The sequence below is a fragment of the Perca fluviatilis genome, chromosome 19 (assembly GCF_010015445.1).
Source record: "Perca fluviatilis chromosome 19, GENO_Pfluv_1.0, whole genome shotgun sequence".
NCBI classification, from domain to species: Eukaryota; Metazoa; Chordata; class Actinopteri; order Perciformes; family Percidae; genus Perca; species Perca fluviatilis.
The window spans coordinates 29,733,051-29,751,283 of NC_053130.1; the positions used below are offsets into that span (position 1 = coordinate 29,733,051).

Here is an 18,233-nt window from a genome sequence, read left to right on the forward strand (position 1 = left end):
AATAAATAAATACATGAATACATGAATACATGAATAAATACATAAATACATGAATAAATACATAAATACATGAATAAATAAATAAATATGCCTTTGAAATACATCATGAAATAAATAAATGAGGCAATAAATACATAAATAATTAAATAAATTTAATTATTTCATGGTACTTTTATTTCATAAGTCCATATTTATTTATTTCAAGAGACTTTTATTTCCTAATGCCACATTTATTTATTTCACTCTCTATTTATTTCAAGTTCTTATATGCAAATCAGGGGGCGTGGCTATCTCACATTCAGAACAAGGTGAATGGGACTTCTTTGGCAGACCAACAACAGGACAATTTTAACAATTTTCGCCATCTTATTCATCACTAAATTCACTTCTGAGAACGTTTTATGTATGTATTCATTTATTTAATTGTGAATAAAACAGCATTCCATACATATAAGGCCTACAGCAATCACACCCAGGTGTGCTGATGGTGGGACATACCATGTATCTGGGTCATAGGTGAGGGTAGATTTTCTTGTTGAAAATGGGTTTACGTTTTTGTGTTTTCTAAAGTAAGATGAGTGGAAAATGATTTGTTCAAGAATCTGTTATTTGTTTTGTAGAAACTAGCAGTGAAATTCTAAATGTGTAAATGGTAACATAATTGAGAGATAATTGAAGCAATTAAGAGTTGGTTGGTCTAGTGGGAGGGGTTTAACATATATAAGCCTGTGGCCACCTAAGCAAGGTGGTCAGCTTGAGGGTGACCACCAGACAGGTGATGTGAACTTTGCTAGTGGAAACCTTGTGTAAAAAGATAGTTTTTTGTTTCTTATGTTTTTTTTGCTCGGGACATCCTGTGGTGTTTCACCACTTTTTTGAAAATAAAAGCACCTTCATGTTTTGCAACTCAAGCCATCGTGTTAGCGACTTCTTTGTCCAGATTCCCAACGCTCTCCGTAACAGGGCGACAGAAACTACGCACTATAGCTTTAATGCTGAAGTTGTGAAATGGATTCTGTCGCTCTTGACCAGAGCCTGTCTATGGAGAGCCTGTTCACTCCCTATCTCACTCCCTATTAAGCCCCATTGTACCAACCCAGAATTTTCCCGAGAGTGGAAGTTCTCCCCTTATTAGACATTCTCTGCTCTGGACTGTGATGAAATAACCCTGATGATGTCATAATGATGTCATCAGGCTGCGACCGGGATACACAACCTGATCATAAGGCTCGTTCGAGATTTTTTTTTATTTTTTTTTTTTATTTATACATATAGAACATTACAGACAATTACAGTACACAATGCACAGGACAAATGACATACAACACTACATCAGGTATACAGTGTACAGGGGTACAGTCACAAGCCCTAAGTGGACAAGCTGGTAGGCAGAGAAGTAAGTAGATAAATATGTATAATAAAAAACCTTAATAAGTCTTTGAGGTCACATACAACTCATATAGATCCAGAGTTCTTACTGCCTTAGTGTTTTTCGAGTACTTAACTGAATTTATGTAATTTCTAAACTCAGTCATAAAACCAGAAAAGAATGGTTTAGAACCATTTAATTTGTTTCTATGGATGTGGTATTTAGCATATAGAAATAAAAGATTTACAATAAAGTATTTACCTTTAAGTTCAGGTTCAAAATCAAACATACCAAAGAAAACATCCTTAAAGCAAAATGAAAAATCTGGGATTAATACTGAGTGAATGAATTTTAGGAACTCGGACCAGAATTTAACAACATGGGGACAGTTCCAAAAAAGATGTGACACATTTTCATCAGTGCTATTACAGAATGAGCAGTTAGACTCAATATCCTGTTTGTATCGTTTAAGGAAGGATTTTGCTGGGTAAAACCTGTGTATTAGTTTAAACGAAACTTCTCTCACTTTATTAGTAACAAGATATTTAAAAGGTAAAGACCACACTTTCTTCCAGGGAATATTCTCTACAATACCATTCCAGTATGGAACAACATAGGGAATAGTAACATGGTCAGACTGGAATAAAGCTCTAATTTTCTTATTGATGCTGCGATTTTCTGTTGAGAAGCACAAACCACCTACAGATGTATCACTTAATGTGATTGGATGAGTGTATGGTTGTGGGGGAGTATTACCCTTTAACAACATTATAATCCCGGTGGGAATTGCATCAAAAATAATAGCATATTCCTTGACTGTTACTGGAAATTGATATTTTCTTAGGAAATCAGAGTATTCGTATAGTTTACCATTCGGATCAATAAGTTGGCTAACAAGTGTAATATTGTTGTTAAACCAATTTTCAAAAAAAAGAGATTGGTGTTTGTAGAGAATGTTCTCGTTGTTCCAAATGTAGCATTTGTGTGGTGAGAAGTTATGCTTAAATATGAGAGACCATGCCAAAAGCATTTGCTTGTGAAAATTAGACAATTTGATTGGGATTTTGCTGATCTTGTAATTGCACATCAATAAAAACTTCAGGCCACCAACTTTAGAGAAAACATAGTTAGGTATAAAGTTCCATAAGGATGTGGGGTTATTAATAAACTGTCTAATCCAGTTTATTTTGAAAGTGTTATTTAATGTAGTGAAGTCTAAGAAGTTCAGACAACCCCATTGATTGGAGTTTATTATAACCGATTTTTTAACATAGTGTCTTCTGTTTTTCCATATAAAGTTGAACAATACTGAGTCAATTTTTTTGGACACACTACTATCTACAGCTAAGGAGAGAGCACCATAAGTAAGTCTGGATATACCTTCAGCTTTTGAGAGTAAGATTCTGCCTCTTAAAGATAAGTCTCTTTGTAACCATGAGTTCAGTTTCCGTTGTGTTTTCTGAAAGGTAGGACTAAAGTTTAGTGAGCACCTTGTAGATTGGTCTTTGGTTATGGTAATTCCTAGATAAGTAACCTGATCTTTTACAGGGATGTTATGTATAGAGGGCACCAAGCAATCTTTTATAGCCATAAGTTCACACTTTTTTAAATTCAAATGAAGACCAGAGGCTTTCGAGAATCCTTTGATTAGTTCTAACGATAAAGGAATTTGGGAAGCGTCCTTCAGGAAGATTGTGGTGTCATCAGCAAGTTGACTGATTATAATCTGCCTATCTGCAATTAAGATTCCTTGTAAGGCACTGTTTGAGATATGAAGAGCCAGGAGTTGAGAAGCTATTAAGAACAAGTAGGGTGAGATAGGGCAACCTTGCTTAACCCCACGAGACACGTTAAACCTTGGGGATGTGCCAAGTTTTAATTTTACTGCACTATTGCCATTTTTATACAGGGTTCTAATAGTTTTACAAAAAAAATTACCAAATCCAAATTTATCAAGAGCTTTCAAAATGAAGCCGTGTTCAAGAGAGTCAAAAGCTTTATAGAAATCAAGAAACAAGAGGAAACTGTTATCATTGATGAGATCGCTATAGTGTAGCACATCCAAAATCAGTCTAACATTGTTAGCAATATGACGTTTCCTCATGAATCCAGATTGTGATTCATCTATGATGGAGTCCAGAACATACTTCATTCTATTAGCAAATATGATAGCCAACACTTTATAATCATGTAATTGGACGCCAGTTTTCTAAATTTTTTTTGTCTTTATTTGGCTTTGGAATCAGGGTGATGATACCTTGAGTCATACTTGTAGGAAGAGCTTCATTACGAATGCTTTCTGAGAAAACATTTAGTAAAAAGGGGGATAGTTCTTTGTCAAACATTTTATAGAACTCAGAGGTTATACCATCAGACCCTGGACTTTTATTAATTTTAAGACTACCAATAGCTTTCAGAACCTCAACATTGGAGATGTTATGATCACATGCATCCCTATCTTCTGCGGAGATAACTTTAAGATTATTGATCGAGTCTATAAATGAGTCAGCTGTCACTTCACAGTATTTGGATGTGTATAGGTCGCTGTAAAAACGGTGGCAAAAGGCAGATATATCTGTGGGATTATCAACTATCTGGTCATTTATTTTTAGTGTGTCGATAGTATCCAGGAGCGATCTAGTTTTCTCCAATCTAAAAAAGTAGGCAGAGTTTTGTTCACCCTCTTCTAACCATTTGGATCTGGATCGAATGTATGCACCCTTAGCTTTTTCTATATATAATTCATCTAGTTTATTTTGTAAGTGCATATAGTCAATCTTCTCCAATTCAGATAAGGGCTCCTTTTGACAAAGAGATGCCAGTTGTAGAGTAATTTCATCTTCACTTGCTCTTTTTTGTTTAGCCAAATCAGCACCAAACTTCCTAAAAAACTTCCCAAGCTCATATTTTAACAGTTCCCAATTCCTCCCGTAAGCTTTCTGGGTTTCTGCATGGTTACAGTGAGTTATTATAAGATTCTTAACTTTTTCTTTGACCTGTGCGTAGTTCAGAAGAGAACTATTTAATTTCCAGAATGATGCTTTTGGGCCTGTATGACTACCAGGTAAGGATATTGATAGATAGATTGCTTTGTGATCAGTCAACGGGGTATTATAAAAATGAACTCAAATGTTATTGTTTATCAGGCATCTGGAAACCAGCCAATAATCAATTCTAGACTGTCTTGATCTGTCCTTATTAGACCAAGTACAGGGCTCGACATTAAGGCTTGTCCGCTTGTCCGGGACAAGTGGATTTTTTGTAGGGCAAGTGGAAGAGAAATTTACTTGTCCCACTGGACAAGTTAAAACTCAAACAAAATAAAATGCCATGTAAGTTCACGTTATGTGCCACTCATTACATCTATGTTACCGATTTGAAACGATACATTTTTCCCCCCGCAATCCGGGGCAGCGGACCTAGCGGTAGTGGTCAGCGGGCCGCTAACGTTAGACCCACCGTTCAGCTCGTTCTCTGGTAAGCGATGCAGCATGAAAGCACGGCGAACCTGCCGGTGTTAGTTAGCTAATGTTAGCTTGCTAACTCCGCCTTTAACGTTACCTCCTCGCCACATCGTTGACAGAAAACGAGACCCGATGCTAACACCGGGCGGGGGCTCACTGCCCGTTATCTACCGGACCGAATTGCAACGCAAATTTCGGTGCCACTGAAATGCCAGCGCTTCTCTCTGATGCTCCGAAAACGGACGAGGGAACCTAAACATCGCCGCATGTCACGCTAGTTAACATTACACTTGGCAGCAAGTAACGTTAACCTACGGATAACTAGCAGCTAGAGTAAACCATTGGAGTAAACACGGTTAAAATGCTGACAGCTAAACGGTGTAAAAGTGTGTCTGTCTGTATTTCACTGGAGAGGAACGTATGACGTTGTAGCTGCTGTTGTCGGAAAAACACAGATGTTGCGTTCACTTGAAATTGGCCTCACCATACTCGTGCTGCATTCAAAGCTGTTGTAAAATACCCTTTTCCAATCCAGTGGTCGTTTTTGCCGTTCTATAATGTCGTTTTTTTGTGCTCCTTTTTGAAACAAATAAATAAATAACATGCTGATTAAATATCAGGTAATAATCAACTGTAAAGTAGCTACAGCTTTTAAAGGATCTCTAAATCAGCCTCTGCTGGGTAGAAATTAGTGAAATTGTATAAAAAAAAAAAATAGTTAACACCAACATTAAGTGGCAAAATCCATTGTTATGTCTACAAAATTATTTTAGATATAGTATAAGTTCAAGTTTAAGTCAACACTTTTTTTTTTTAAAATTTCTATATTATCACTACTAAAAAATATTGACATTAGAATAAAATCTCAAAGTAATGAGAAAATGTAAAATATTGCTTTAGAATCTCAATATATTGACTATCTCAATATATTGACTTAGTATCTCTATATACAGATTTAGTAACTCAGAATATTGACTAAGAATCTCAAACCAATGAGAACATTTAAAATATTGACTTACAATCTTAATAAATTGACTCAACATCTCAAAGTATCGACTTAGTATCTCAATATATTGACTTAGTAACTTAGAATATTGACTGGGAATCTGAAAGTAATGACAAAATTTAAAATACTGACTTAGAATCTCAATATATTGACTTCTGCACACCGGCGTGCAACATATTACTTTGTATTCTGGAGTCTGGAGATCCTTTTTTCTTGTTGAATGGGAAATCTATTGTTGGGGCACGTTTGTTTCTACTGTTTCAACTGAATTGTATTAATGCTGATAGTGTTTGGATGCTTTCAACGGTTTGTTCTAATTCTGCATTAGCAAAACAATTTTTTTTTATAAAATGATGACTCTTTACCCGGACAAGTGACTTTTGTGCATGGACAAGTGAAATGTAAATGTACTTGTCTGAAGGACAAGTGCCTCAAAAAGTTAATGTCAAGCCCTGAAGTATATTGTCGCTCACTAGGAAACAATTGCCTCCAGACATCAACTAGTCCAAACTTCTCCATAAAACATTTCAGAGTTGAATTGGGAGACACTGAATTTCTTGGGGGGAATCTGTCTATGGTGTTATTTAGGGCTATATTAAAATCCCCACCTAAGACTAGAGAAGCATTGGGATATTTGGTTAACCAGTAAGATACTTTATCTTCCAATGTTTCAAAGAGTGTACTATTCTCCAGAGAGGAGTGGTAACCATAGAGGTTGATTATAATAATAGTAAAATCGTTTATGGCTACAATCATACTGACAAAGTGACCTGAAACATCTGTCTCGGTCTCCATAACATGTCCCTTAAAGTTGTGTTTGAAAGTTCCTACTCCTGCCGAATGTTCAGAACCATGTGCTAGCCATATGTCGTTCCCCCATTGTGATTTCCAAAATTTAGAGTCAATTGGAGTTGAGTGACATTCTTGAAAAAAATAAAAATCTGCCTTGTATTTCTTTGCAAACAAAAATAAAGCCTTGCGTTTCACATTATCTTTCAGACCCCTGACATTAATTGACAATAAAGACAAAGACATAGAACAATATTATGAAAGAAACACAGATAGCTAGAGAAAATTACCAATTTTCCCTCTATGAACACTTAATAGCAGACTGACTCTGCAGTAGAGGAACAAATTATGTAGTCAAAATAGCAAGGGCATGTTTTCCAACCTGTTCAGTATTCAGTATACATGCTGAGTAAGCACCAGAAGATAACCTATTAGTTAATTTCAACACAAGGGTACTTTAACGATTTAAACTTCCCCTTCTTTACCTAAAATAAAAATAATAATAAATAAAAATAAAAAGTTGGTGATATCAAATCACATAACAGACGGGCCATTTTCTGTCGATTAACAGTAATGACCTAAGAAATTCGCATATGAAGAACGGAATAGACTAGACTTATATTTATGAAACAATATTAACAACTTCCTTACCCATTTAAGAATGGGCCAAATTAAATCTCGGACAGCACCAGCAAAAGTGACAGCCTAGCAGTAAAAAAAAACAACCTTCATTCACAAATGATTAGCTGTGACCTTTTTACCGTCAATATATGCAGAGGACCCTTTGAAGCCTGCTTTCTTCCCCTCCTTCCTCGCCTGTTCAACCAGCGGCCACAGCTTGTTTCTGATGTCCTTAGTCTCCTGAGTCAGATCTTCATATAGCTTTATTTTCTTTTCCTTGAGTATGGCTGCTGATCTAGCATCCCTCCAGATTTTGTCCCTATGCGATCTTGACAGGAACTGCACAATGATGCGACGGCTGGAGTTCACCTGAGCAGAGCGGGGACCCAGTCTGTGCACAATGTCCACGGAGTAGGCCAGATGATGAGCGATGTCAGGGGAGACCTTGCTGAAAATGTCGACGATTATATTCTTAACATTCTCTCCAGTTTGCTCAGGAATGCCAGCAACTCGCAGGTTCCATCTTCTTTTGTACTTATCCAGGTCGCCGCATCTGTCCCGGAGAATGACATTCTCCTTTTCTAAGATGTCAACTTTTTTCTGCAGGGATACAACTTTAAGAGTCACGTCTTTGACTTGTTTTCCCACGGAGTCAAGGACATCAGTGACGCTTTTGATGGAGTTTGTGTTGTCTTTTACCGTTATTTCTAGTGACTGAAGTCTTCTGAGTGATTCCTCCTGCATTTTTTCAATTCTTTCCATTACCATTAACAGACGTGAGTTGGACACAGGCTCAGAGTCATTTTCGTCGCTGGTTCGCAGCTTGGACTTCTTGGCTGCTCGCGGCTTGGAAGTTTCTGGTGGCTTTGAAAGCTCCACACACATCTCAGTTTCCTCTGATAATGTTGAAGTGTTTAGTTCAAATTGGTCACTCGGGGATTTCTTGGCATAAGTGTGCATTACAGTATGCATATCTTCCGCTTCTTCCATGCTCAAAAGCATAAAAAAAAAAAAAGCGTAAAAAATGGCACTTACTGAGCTAGTTTCACAAAACGTGGTCAGGTTAGTTTGACCACGCTGAATTAGCAGGATGCTCGAACCTTCTGGATAACTAGCTAACTAGTTAACTCGGCTAGCAACTTTTGTACGAGAATAGAGTGACGGAAAAAAAGCACTTGAGAAGTTCTTCTTGATAGTTGTCGTCTTGATAAGTTATTTTTTCCATAAGGTTTCTTCTGTTCAGCCCTTAGTCATGTTTTAGTTGTTCAAAACATTAGTTTTATTCCTCACCCTGCAGAGCCACGCAGAAAGGATGTTATCGAGACGCCATCTTGAACCTCCCCCAGGCTCGTTCGCAGAGATGGGAAGTAACGAAGTACAAATACTTCGTTACTGTACTTAAGTAGATTTTTCGGATATTTCTACTTTACTTTACTATTTTTTTTTGTGGCGACTTTTTACTTTTACTCCTTAAAAAGAAAAAGAGACTGCTGTCCGGAGGATAATCAGTTGAGATGGTGTGTGCGTCCTTGAGAACTGTAAGTCGTATAACTTATGTTGTCAGTTCATTTAAGCCTGTTGTTGTATTGGTCTATAGTTCCTGCACAGTTAAAGTAGGTTAGCTAGTGATTTAGTTGTTTGTGTTCTTCACCTGTTAGCTAGGTTTCACGTTGCTTGTAAAGCATCAAAAGAAAGAAGTTGTCTCTGTCCGTGTTTTACAGCCCCCCCATGGGGGGGGGGGAGGGGGCGCGAAGTTTGAAACCAGCATCAGCTATAAATACGGTCCTAATCTAGTCCTCACTAGCAAGTTTCAAATAATTTCACTGGAGTTACCGTTATTATTTTTCACGTGATCAATACCGAATTCAATCTAATTGGATGGGAATATACTGTAGGCTACATTGCATGTAACGCACCACTACAAGACGACTCGACAGATTCGGCCGCATTCTGCATTCATTTGCGGCAAATAATTGCAGCTTGATGGTGGTAACGTTAGCACTAGTAGTATGGGGGCGACATGATTGAAAATGAAGAAAACAGAGATCCCAGAGATTAGGCAGACAAGCAGCAAGACATTCCCAACCATCCCTGGCCTTATCTGAGAGAGATGTTTGAGATAGGCTAGGAGGCATCAAGTATGACTCCTGGCCAATGTGCTGTGTAACTCTAAAAGTATGGGGAACTTCTTAATTAATCTATGTTTAGTAATTCATATTGTATCCTTTATTTTCTTTCTATATTTGAGCACACACACATACATGTAGATTCCTTTAAATGTTAAGTGGACGATTAAAAAAGAGAAACTGGATCTGTGAATTCTCACAGAATCACAATTGAATTCATATCTTGCTCAGTCAGAATCTTATTAAGCTGGAGTCCCAGTCTCTGTCACAATAATCATATATGTGATGTTTGGCAGACATCCATTTAAAATGTAGACAATGGCATATAAAGAGCCTGGTTTTTATGTCCACTGAAGTTTCTCATCTTGCACTCTAGTAACGTGTGTGGTCCAGGTAGCTTTGCATAAAAAGTGGTTGTCATTCGCAAGGCTACTTTTACTTTTATACTTTAAGTAGGCCTACATTTCAAAGCCTGTACTTTGTTACTTTTACTTAAGTAAAGAAGTTAAATCAGTACTTCTACTTTTACCAGAGTCTTTTTTAACACAAGTATCTGTACTTCTACTTAAGTACGGGAAGTGAGTACTTTTGCCATCTCTGCTCGTTCGAGATGAACTGCGCCTCGCCTGTAAAGTGGACGAGAGCAGGCGGGAGTAGCGGGGGGCGGTTACAAAAATCCGGACAGTTTCCAGCTGATTCCAGCAGCCTTCAGGCTGAACAAGAAGGTGGTCCGATTCCGATTTAATAAAATGTTATCAGACCCATATATCAGCTCCTACACAGTCTCCAGTTGTTTTTATTATGACAGAATAGCTGTCAAAATGCTCTGTTGCTGATTTTAATTAACAACACACTGTAGATGATCCGTAATCTCTGACTTCTAAACGTCACTATCAGCCACACGTGGTTTGTACAGAATAAGCCTTTAAATCAGACAAATAGCAGTTAAAATCCCTCCAAATCAAAATCAATAAAAAGTTTATATAAAACGTCATCATGTTGAGTCGATTCTGAACCAATCAGCTGTTGGATCAGCTGAGAGGCCAGCGTTTCCCAGCATTCCCTGGGTCCGCCTGGGTCTTGCAGTCAGTGGAGAGCAACTGCGGCGCCTGGCTCTAAAAACTGCGGCCGCCTTGATCTCGTGGGGTTATCGTTGCCCACGTGTGCATGACGTCATGAGCAAGTCGGGATCAAGTCGGACAGAAATCTAACCGGCATGCATTGGGCGGCGATCACCGGTGATCGATTCTGCGCAGATCTGGCTCATCTCTAACGAGCCTATTGCTTCCTACGAGCATGCAGATATGGTGCAATGTGTACATATTGCCCATTCTGTCTTAAGTCCTTATCTTTCCTAATCTTGAACAAAATGTAAGATTTTCTTTGTTTAGAGAAAAGTTTGTCGTAAGCTTTCTTTTCCCAGGAAAACATATAGTGGTCAAAGTTGGTGGAAATGTTAATTTAAGAATTATCAGTAGAACTCTTCGTCATTGCACTTTCCTGTAGACATTTTGAAGACAAACGGCAGGCCAGTTACAAACGACAGACGTGCTTTATTAGCTCCAGTTTCTCTTAGTGAGCCAGGAAAGTTGTCACTGTGGACATTTTCACAGTCATCAGCTGGTATCAGCCACTTTGATTTATTTACATGATTATTTCTCTTCTGATGCGTTCTCTCTCAAAGGTTACAGCAACAAACCTCTCAAAGTTTAGAAAAGGTTTATTTTTAGGTATTTTTAAGAGTGTAGATACAAAAATAATATCTCCACTTTCAGGTAGAAAATTAAACTGCAGTGTGCTGTCTGGAACATCAAAAACCTATTTATTTTGGAGAATACAGTGGCTCTGAGAGCTCAACACACAGCAAATTAAGAAAACAAATGCAAATAGACCAAACACAAGCAAATAAAAAAAAAACATCTTCATCAATTTGACAACACGCAACTCAAATACAGAAACACGCTTCAAGATGAAACTTCGACTGAGCAGGAATACTTAACACAGCAGGCTAACATTAGGGTTTTCTCAGATCCCTGATAAGCAAGTTAAATTACTGGTAGGTTTGCTGACATGACTAATAAAATTAAACCTATCACTTTGTATTTTGCTTCATCAGTTAACAATTAAGTAACTGCTGCTGGTTCTTTCATTACAAATTCTTTTTTCTTTATCTTTTAATTAATTTCTCTTTGAATAATCTTTAATCAACACCCAACTTTACTCTGTTCACAGCAGACTCTCCACTCAACTGTCGCGCATGTCACTCTGAGTGTGTTACACTCCCACCTGTCCCCCACAAAACAATGACAGCCTAACTAAAATTAGGTTAAGGGATCATGAAATAGCAACTTAAATGTTACACATGTAAATAAAAAAATATTTAAGTGCTATAAATGATGGTGGAATAATTATTGTATTTAATAATAAAACTTAATTTTTGCAAGGTCAATGTGGAATTATTCCTACTGAAATACGTAGGCCATATCTTTCAACAGTATAACAACATAAATTAGTATGGTAAACTTAAGTAATGAAATAACCCCAAAATGTAATGCATACAGTAACTAAGGTGACACCATGTATTAAACCATTTGTAATTTATTTTTGGCCTTAAATGTTACTTGGTGACAATTCTGATAGTAACTATAGCCAGCTAACATAACATTAGCCTGTTCTACACTTAATTGTGTATTTCGTCCAATTGCTTTAATTGGCAGGCTAATAATATGCAAAAGGCTGACACTAGATTAAAAGCAGACATCTGCAATAATATTTTAATCATGCTATCAATGTCAAAATAAACCAAAACAACATAACTACATTTTAGGTAATTTTCCAACACCACTGACAACTGAGTTCAAGAACTTCATAAGCCAAAAACCATGGCAACAACAAGCATGTCCCAGCCGTCTTCACCCCATGTCCCCTACCATCAGTTTCTATTGTTATTTCAACTACTTGCAGCATGTTTCTGTATTTGATTGTTTTCTCTATTTGCAGCTAACTACTGTATGTGTTGTCAAATTGGTGAGGATGTTTTTTTTATTTGCTTGTGTTTTCTTAATTTGCAGTGTGTTGAGCTCTCTGGGCCATCATATTACAATGAGTTTGATGAGTTTTTGGACTGTAAGCCAACAAAATAGTAACATGTTTTTATTTTTTTTATTTGGAAGTTTAGTATATATGCCACATATTTTTCCATTCCTTTGCCTGTGGCAGCCTTTAACTGAAAGAGCTGCTTTTGATTAGTCCAAACTTAAATATAACCTTAAACTTTCAATCGGACCGGTTTGTCAAACCTTGGTTCATGATGTAAACTCAAACGAACATGGCTGCTGCACACACAATAATTTTACAGGGATTTTGATAGACAGTAGAGGTATTGAAATTAATCAAATAATCTTTGCATCGAATCGTGGACATGGACGATGCTGCATTGATAATCGGCCGGGCCATAATCGATTATTTCTATTTACAATTTAATGTATGCCTAACAACCTTTCTGTTTACATATTCTGTTATGTTTTGCACATTCAGGAAGTGCCATATGCTAAGTGCTGTAGTTTTATGTATCCAATTTATTTAGTATTGGAGCACTGCAGAATGTTTTGTTTTTGAAGCTTTAAAAGCTATGAATTAAATATCCTATATGGCTTAAATAGTAAAAATGTATTTGACGCAACGTGATGCATCGTGATGCATCGTGATGCATTGAGATATCGAATCGAAGACATGACAATCGTAATCGAATTGAATCGGGAGATCAGTGAAGATTCACACCTCTAATTGACAGCATGGCTTGTTTTCAAATCAATCAGCATACTAATACAGTAACTGCAGTTGGTTTAACCTAAAATTAGTTTCAGGTTTCAGCCACACAGTCACTCCACCTGGGTGGCTCCAATGCACAGAGGTCAGAAATTAAGTGTCTCTTGTGTTTGACCTTTAATCTCTGACCATTAACACAGCTAATTTTGCCTTCCAGGGGAGTCATGTCCAAAACCTGCAGGACAGACATCCAGTTGCTATCCATCCCACTCACAGTGGGACTGCAATTCAATAGTCTGTAAGGTGGTTTGATGAAAGTGCTCAGGCAGCTCTGAAGATGCAACAGCAACAGGAGATGTTTCATACAGTGTGTACAACTCCTTTCATGGGACTCCTTGGCTGTAAGGCAATGTCCACTCTGTTAAGGAGTGTTCTCGAGAAGCCTTCCTTGTGCTGTCCCCTGGACATCTTTGCAGTGTGCTTCAGATATCATTTTGTTTTACAACCTAACATGGTCAGTCAGTCTATCAGTCAGTGTCTGTCTGGGTCTCGACTGTGCATGTCCCTGGTCCATTTGATCATAGTCTCTGGAGATCGATAGAGGAAGATCAGTTTGGAGTAAAGTTCCTCTTCCAGCTCCAGCTCTCCTGTCTCACGAACCTGAATCACACAGAAACATTTCAGTTTGTGAAGAGGATTACAACGACATGATTTGCCAGGACACTTGGACTAGGGATGTAACGATACACTCAACTAACGATTCAATACGATTCACGATTTAAAGTTCAGGATAAGATTTTTCAAACAGAGTGAAATGACCGAAAAATATTCATTTATATATATTATGCAAAACAATAGATGTGTCTACAAACCCCACATCAAAATAACAAAAAATTGGAAAAAAATCTCTTCAAATAAATAAACAAAAAATACGCAGTGACGTCTGAAGTCAAACAAGTAAACTGAAAAGTAGATTACGCCCTAGGCCATTTAGAAATTGCATTTCGATAATTTTTTTTCTCAACCGGTTGTAAACTATACACATTTATATTGATTTTTAACTGATTCACGATGCATCATTACATCCCTACTGTGGACTCGTTATTTCAAAGATACGGAAAGTCTATGCTAATGAGGGGAATATTCCATAATTCTTGGTTTAAGAACTGCTTATTCAAATTTGAAAAACTTATTTTACCCAATCACTGATATGTGTGTGCATGAGTACAGTAAATGCATGTACAGAATGTGTGTGTTAGTATGCACGCACTGTACACTAACCAGGAAGATGTCTGTGCAGAGCTTCAGGATGCGGTCCACACAGGGCAGTTCCTCAAACATGATAGAGTGGGAGATCTCACTGAAGAAGCCCCGCACAAACTTCCCAATGACTAAGACCACAGACACATATAGACCCATGATCCTGGAAGGACAGAAAAGAAAATTAAATATAATATATATTATATAAATAATGTTTACTTTCAAAAGGTGTGAAAAACAAAAACAAATCACAACTGTTATGTTTAAAAATATTTAATGTGCAGAAGGGAAGAGTATGGAAACATATTAAAACCTAATCTTAACCATAAACGATCTCCCTAACCATAAACAAAATGTTTTAATTGCCTGAATGCAACTATTACTTAAGCTGTCGTGCATGTTTGAAAAACACAGCACTGTCATGGAATGTAATTTGGCATTTTGCAGAACTGAAATCACTGGATGGATTGAAACAGGACACTTAATTGCTTCAAAAATCAAAACTGACAGATTATCAACCAACCAAATCTATTTGAACAGGGTTGCCACTTATAAATTACCTGTGTCACACACTACAACATTTTCTATCAGGAGGAATCCCCGATGAGCATGTCTGGTCTGCAAACTACTTTTTGTTACGAGAAAAAACACGTGGAAAGTGACACAGGAAAGATTTAATATTATGCACAAGACTGGATTTTTTGTTCCAAAAACAGAGGTCTGCCAGAAACAAGCGCTCCAAGTTATAAATGGCTCCTTTATGGATTTATACTCCATTTATGGATGTTTTATGAATTAAAACTGTATATATCCAACCCATGTGATGTTTGCAAGAGTAGGTTCCTTACCCATATCCAGCCAGGAAACCCAGGCTGGGTGGACTGACTTTATCATTGAATATGACCATGGGCAGAACCCCACAGGAGGGGGCACAGCCCGCAATGGCAATGTCCCACCACTCCTGGTTCCCACTGCCATTCAGTGACCTGTCACTCATCAGTGACAGGGTTATATTCAGGTAACCATCTTCATTACCTACAAGACAGCCAATCAGCTGTGTTAATTAACAGATACGTTGAGGTGTAAATAGCAAATATAAATGCTGGTTTCCAGTCTGAGATTATAACGCTATAATACTAACTAGGCTGTTGGTCGCTATGCTGCCATCTAGTGTAACTAGTAAACAAACACTTTATCAGCATGGTGGTGGTGTTATTGATGTGAGACACAAAGTGCTCTGTGACACCAAGTTGGTCAAATTAATCCAGCAAGAAGATAGCTTTAAATGTGATAAAGACACTGGGCCACTTTTGTCAGTGATATGATTTTAATGTTAACAAGTAGATTAATGTGTCCTTATGGAAACCTGTATATCACTTCTGACTTGATCCTGCTAGAACTGTTACTCTGTACTGTACTTTACTGTACTGTACTGTAAAGAAAGCAGGCTATAACTAATTTGGGTGTTTTGGTTGTCCCTGCCATGACTAATGGAAATTATTTTAAAACCAACTTTATTTGCATGCATTTTTATGTAATGAACTCTGACCTTTATATAGTTGAGTTACTGGTTTGGCCTCAGCTCCATTGGGGGCACGTATGTAGTTAGGGAACATACTAGGAACATGCCTGGGAAAGAGACAAGACACTATCTGTAAGATACAACTATATGTAACTAAAACACAAAACACTTGTATAGACATTAACACCCTTCCAGATAGGAAACCTACACAGGCTCAGTGCGATTGCCAACCAGTAGTGAGGCCAGATCTGCTCTGACTGGGTTCCCGGGTTCCAGGTCTATGGAGTGTTTGTCAAATGTATGTTCCACCGTCCCTCCTTTACCTAGGTCCCTGTCAGAGACAGAAACATTATGACAGAAAGAGAGACAGATACAATTAGCCTCAGATAAAAAGATACATCACATATACCCAGTGATATTACTGACAAAGCAGAGGAACTGCATTACAGAGAGGAAAACAAATATTTAAAATAAAAAAGTAAAGGTCCACCACCAGACCTAACAGCTATCCATAGTATCCATATAATGTGTCTTGTATTATCTCATAGGACAATTGTCCTTTCACTCTCACAGTGGTTTGTATGAGCTACAGCCTATTTTAAGGCCTGTATCATAAATTAATCAGCAATAATGCCTTAGGGTGGTGCCACAAAAAAGCCATGTTATAACCTAATTTAAAGAGCCCCAATTATGCTTTTATGGATTTTTCCCATCTTAAACTGTGTTATATAGTTTTTGTGTATGTAATAGATGTATAAAGTACAAAAATACACATTTCACAGAGCTTTCTCTCCCACAGACAGCACTTTTTCTCAAATGCCATAAAGCACCTCGCCCACATTCCTGTTCGAAATTCCTCAATTAGTGATGTCACTGGTCACGGCCAAAATGGGTTTCCTCAGGAGGGTGGCTGGTGTCTCCCTTAGAGATAGGGTGAGAAGCTCAGTCATGCGTGAGAAACTCGGAGTAGAGCCGCTGCTCCTTTGTATCGAAAGGAGCCAGTTGAGGTGGTTTGGGCATCTGGTAAGGGTGGCCCCTGGGCACTTCCCTAGGGAGGTTTTCTAGATACGTCCAGCAGGGAGGAGGCCTCGGGGAAGACCCAGGACTAGGTGGAGGGATTATATCTCCACCCTGGCCTGGGAACGTCTCGGGATCCACCAGTTAGAGCTGGCTAATGTGGCTCAGGAAAGGGAAGTTTGGGGTCCCCTGCTGGAGCTGCTGCCCCCGCAACCCGACCCCTGATAAGCGGTTGACGATGGATGGATGGATGGATGGATGAATGGATGATTGGAAATGCCAGCCTAGTTTTTCATATGTACTGCCCATAGGTGCTGCCTGAGCAAGCACAGTGGCTTTTTGAATTTGATTGACCAATCACTACAGAGTGGGCCAAGATGACCAATCAGAGCAGACTGGGCATTTTGGGAAAGCGGGCCAAGAGTTCAGACAGAGTGTTTCAGGCAAAGTTGCTGCAGCAATGAGCAGTATGAGAAACATAACATGTTTTTTGTAAACCTATTCTAAGAGACCCCAAGTGTACAAATATGACGCTAAAAAGTAGTATAACAGGGGCTCTTTAAAAAGCTGTACCTTTTATACGTTTGGTGACTCTTTTAGGATATCTGAGACTCTTGACTTCTTGTCAGACTCAACCATAATTCACCATCATCAGCGTATTGATATAGTGTACAGTTTACAGCTGTGCAGCATTGTTATTTATTACCCAGTTAGTTTGGTGAGAATTATGCATAATGTCTAATAGTATAGTGCGATTTTTTTATTAGGAGAGCAAAGGTCTTACCTCTGGAAAGTCCAGGCCAGACGTAGTGTTAGGTCAACAGGACTTCCAAGTAGTTCTTTAATGACTTCCTGTCTGCTGGGAGGGCTGATCCGCCATACCGATCCTGAACTCCCTTCTATCATTGCGGTCACGATATCCTCGTAACTGTACAGAGTGATAAACTGCATGGCTACCTAGGTGCACAAACACATGAAATTATGCATGAAAAACAGTTATACAGAGACCCACACAAACACACACACACACACACACACACACACACACACACACACACACACACACACACACACACACACACACACACACACAGAACTGAGCATATGTGAGAGGTGAGCATGCTAAAATAAAAAAAGGCATGCCTGATGGCAATCAAGCACAGAGTGAATCTGATGAAGAAACATGCAAAACGCATAAGTAATCTGCTAATACAATAGTGTCAATCCTAGTATCCTGGTTTGTGATAGAACTTTCATTTAGATGTTTTGTTTTTTTAAACATTTATAACAC

General features: G+C 38.1%; 1 protein-coding gene across 6 annotated transcripts in view; it reads right to left on the reverse strand.

Annotated features, from left to right (window-relative positions):
• Positions 1–13,005: 13,005 nt before the first annotated feature.
• The window catches only part of piezo1 (piezo-type mechanosensitive ion channel component 1), a 207,760-nt gene continuing 202,532 nt past the window's right edge, over positions 13,006–18,233 (reverse strand). For all 6 annotated transcript variants that reach the window (XM_039783693.1, XM_039783692.1, XM_039783694.1 and 3 more), the window contains 6 exons: positions 17,727–17,899; positions 16,134–16,256; positions 15,953–16,032; positions 15,252–15,438; positions 14,425–14,566; positions 13,006–13,803 (listed from right to left, as the gene is read on the reverse strand). In XM_039783693.1, the coding sequence (XP_039639627.1) occupies positions 13,675–13,803; positions 14,425–14,566; positions 15,252–15,438; positions 15,953–16,032; positions 16,134–16,256; positions 17,727–17,899 (834 nt within the window). In that variant the 3' untranslated portion in view covers positions 13,006–13,674. The remainder of the gene's footprint in view (positions 13,804–14,424; positions 14,567–15,251; positions 15,439–15,952; positions 16,033–16,133; positions 16,257–17,726; positions 17,900–18,233) is intronic.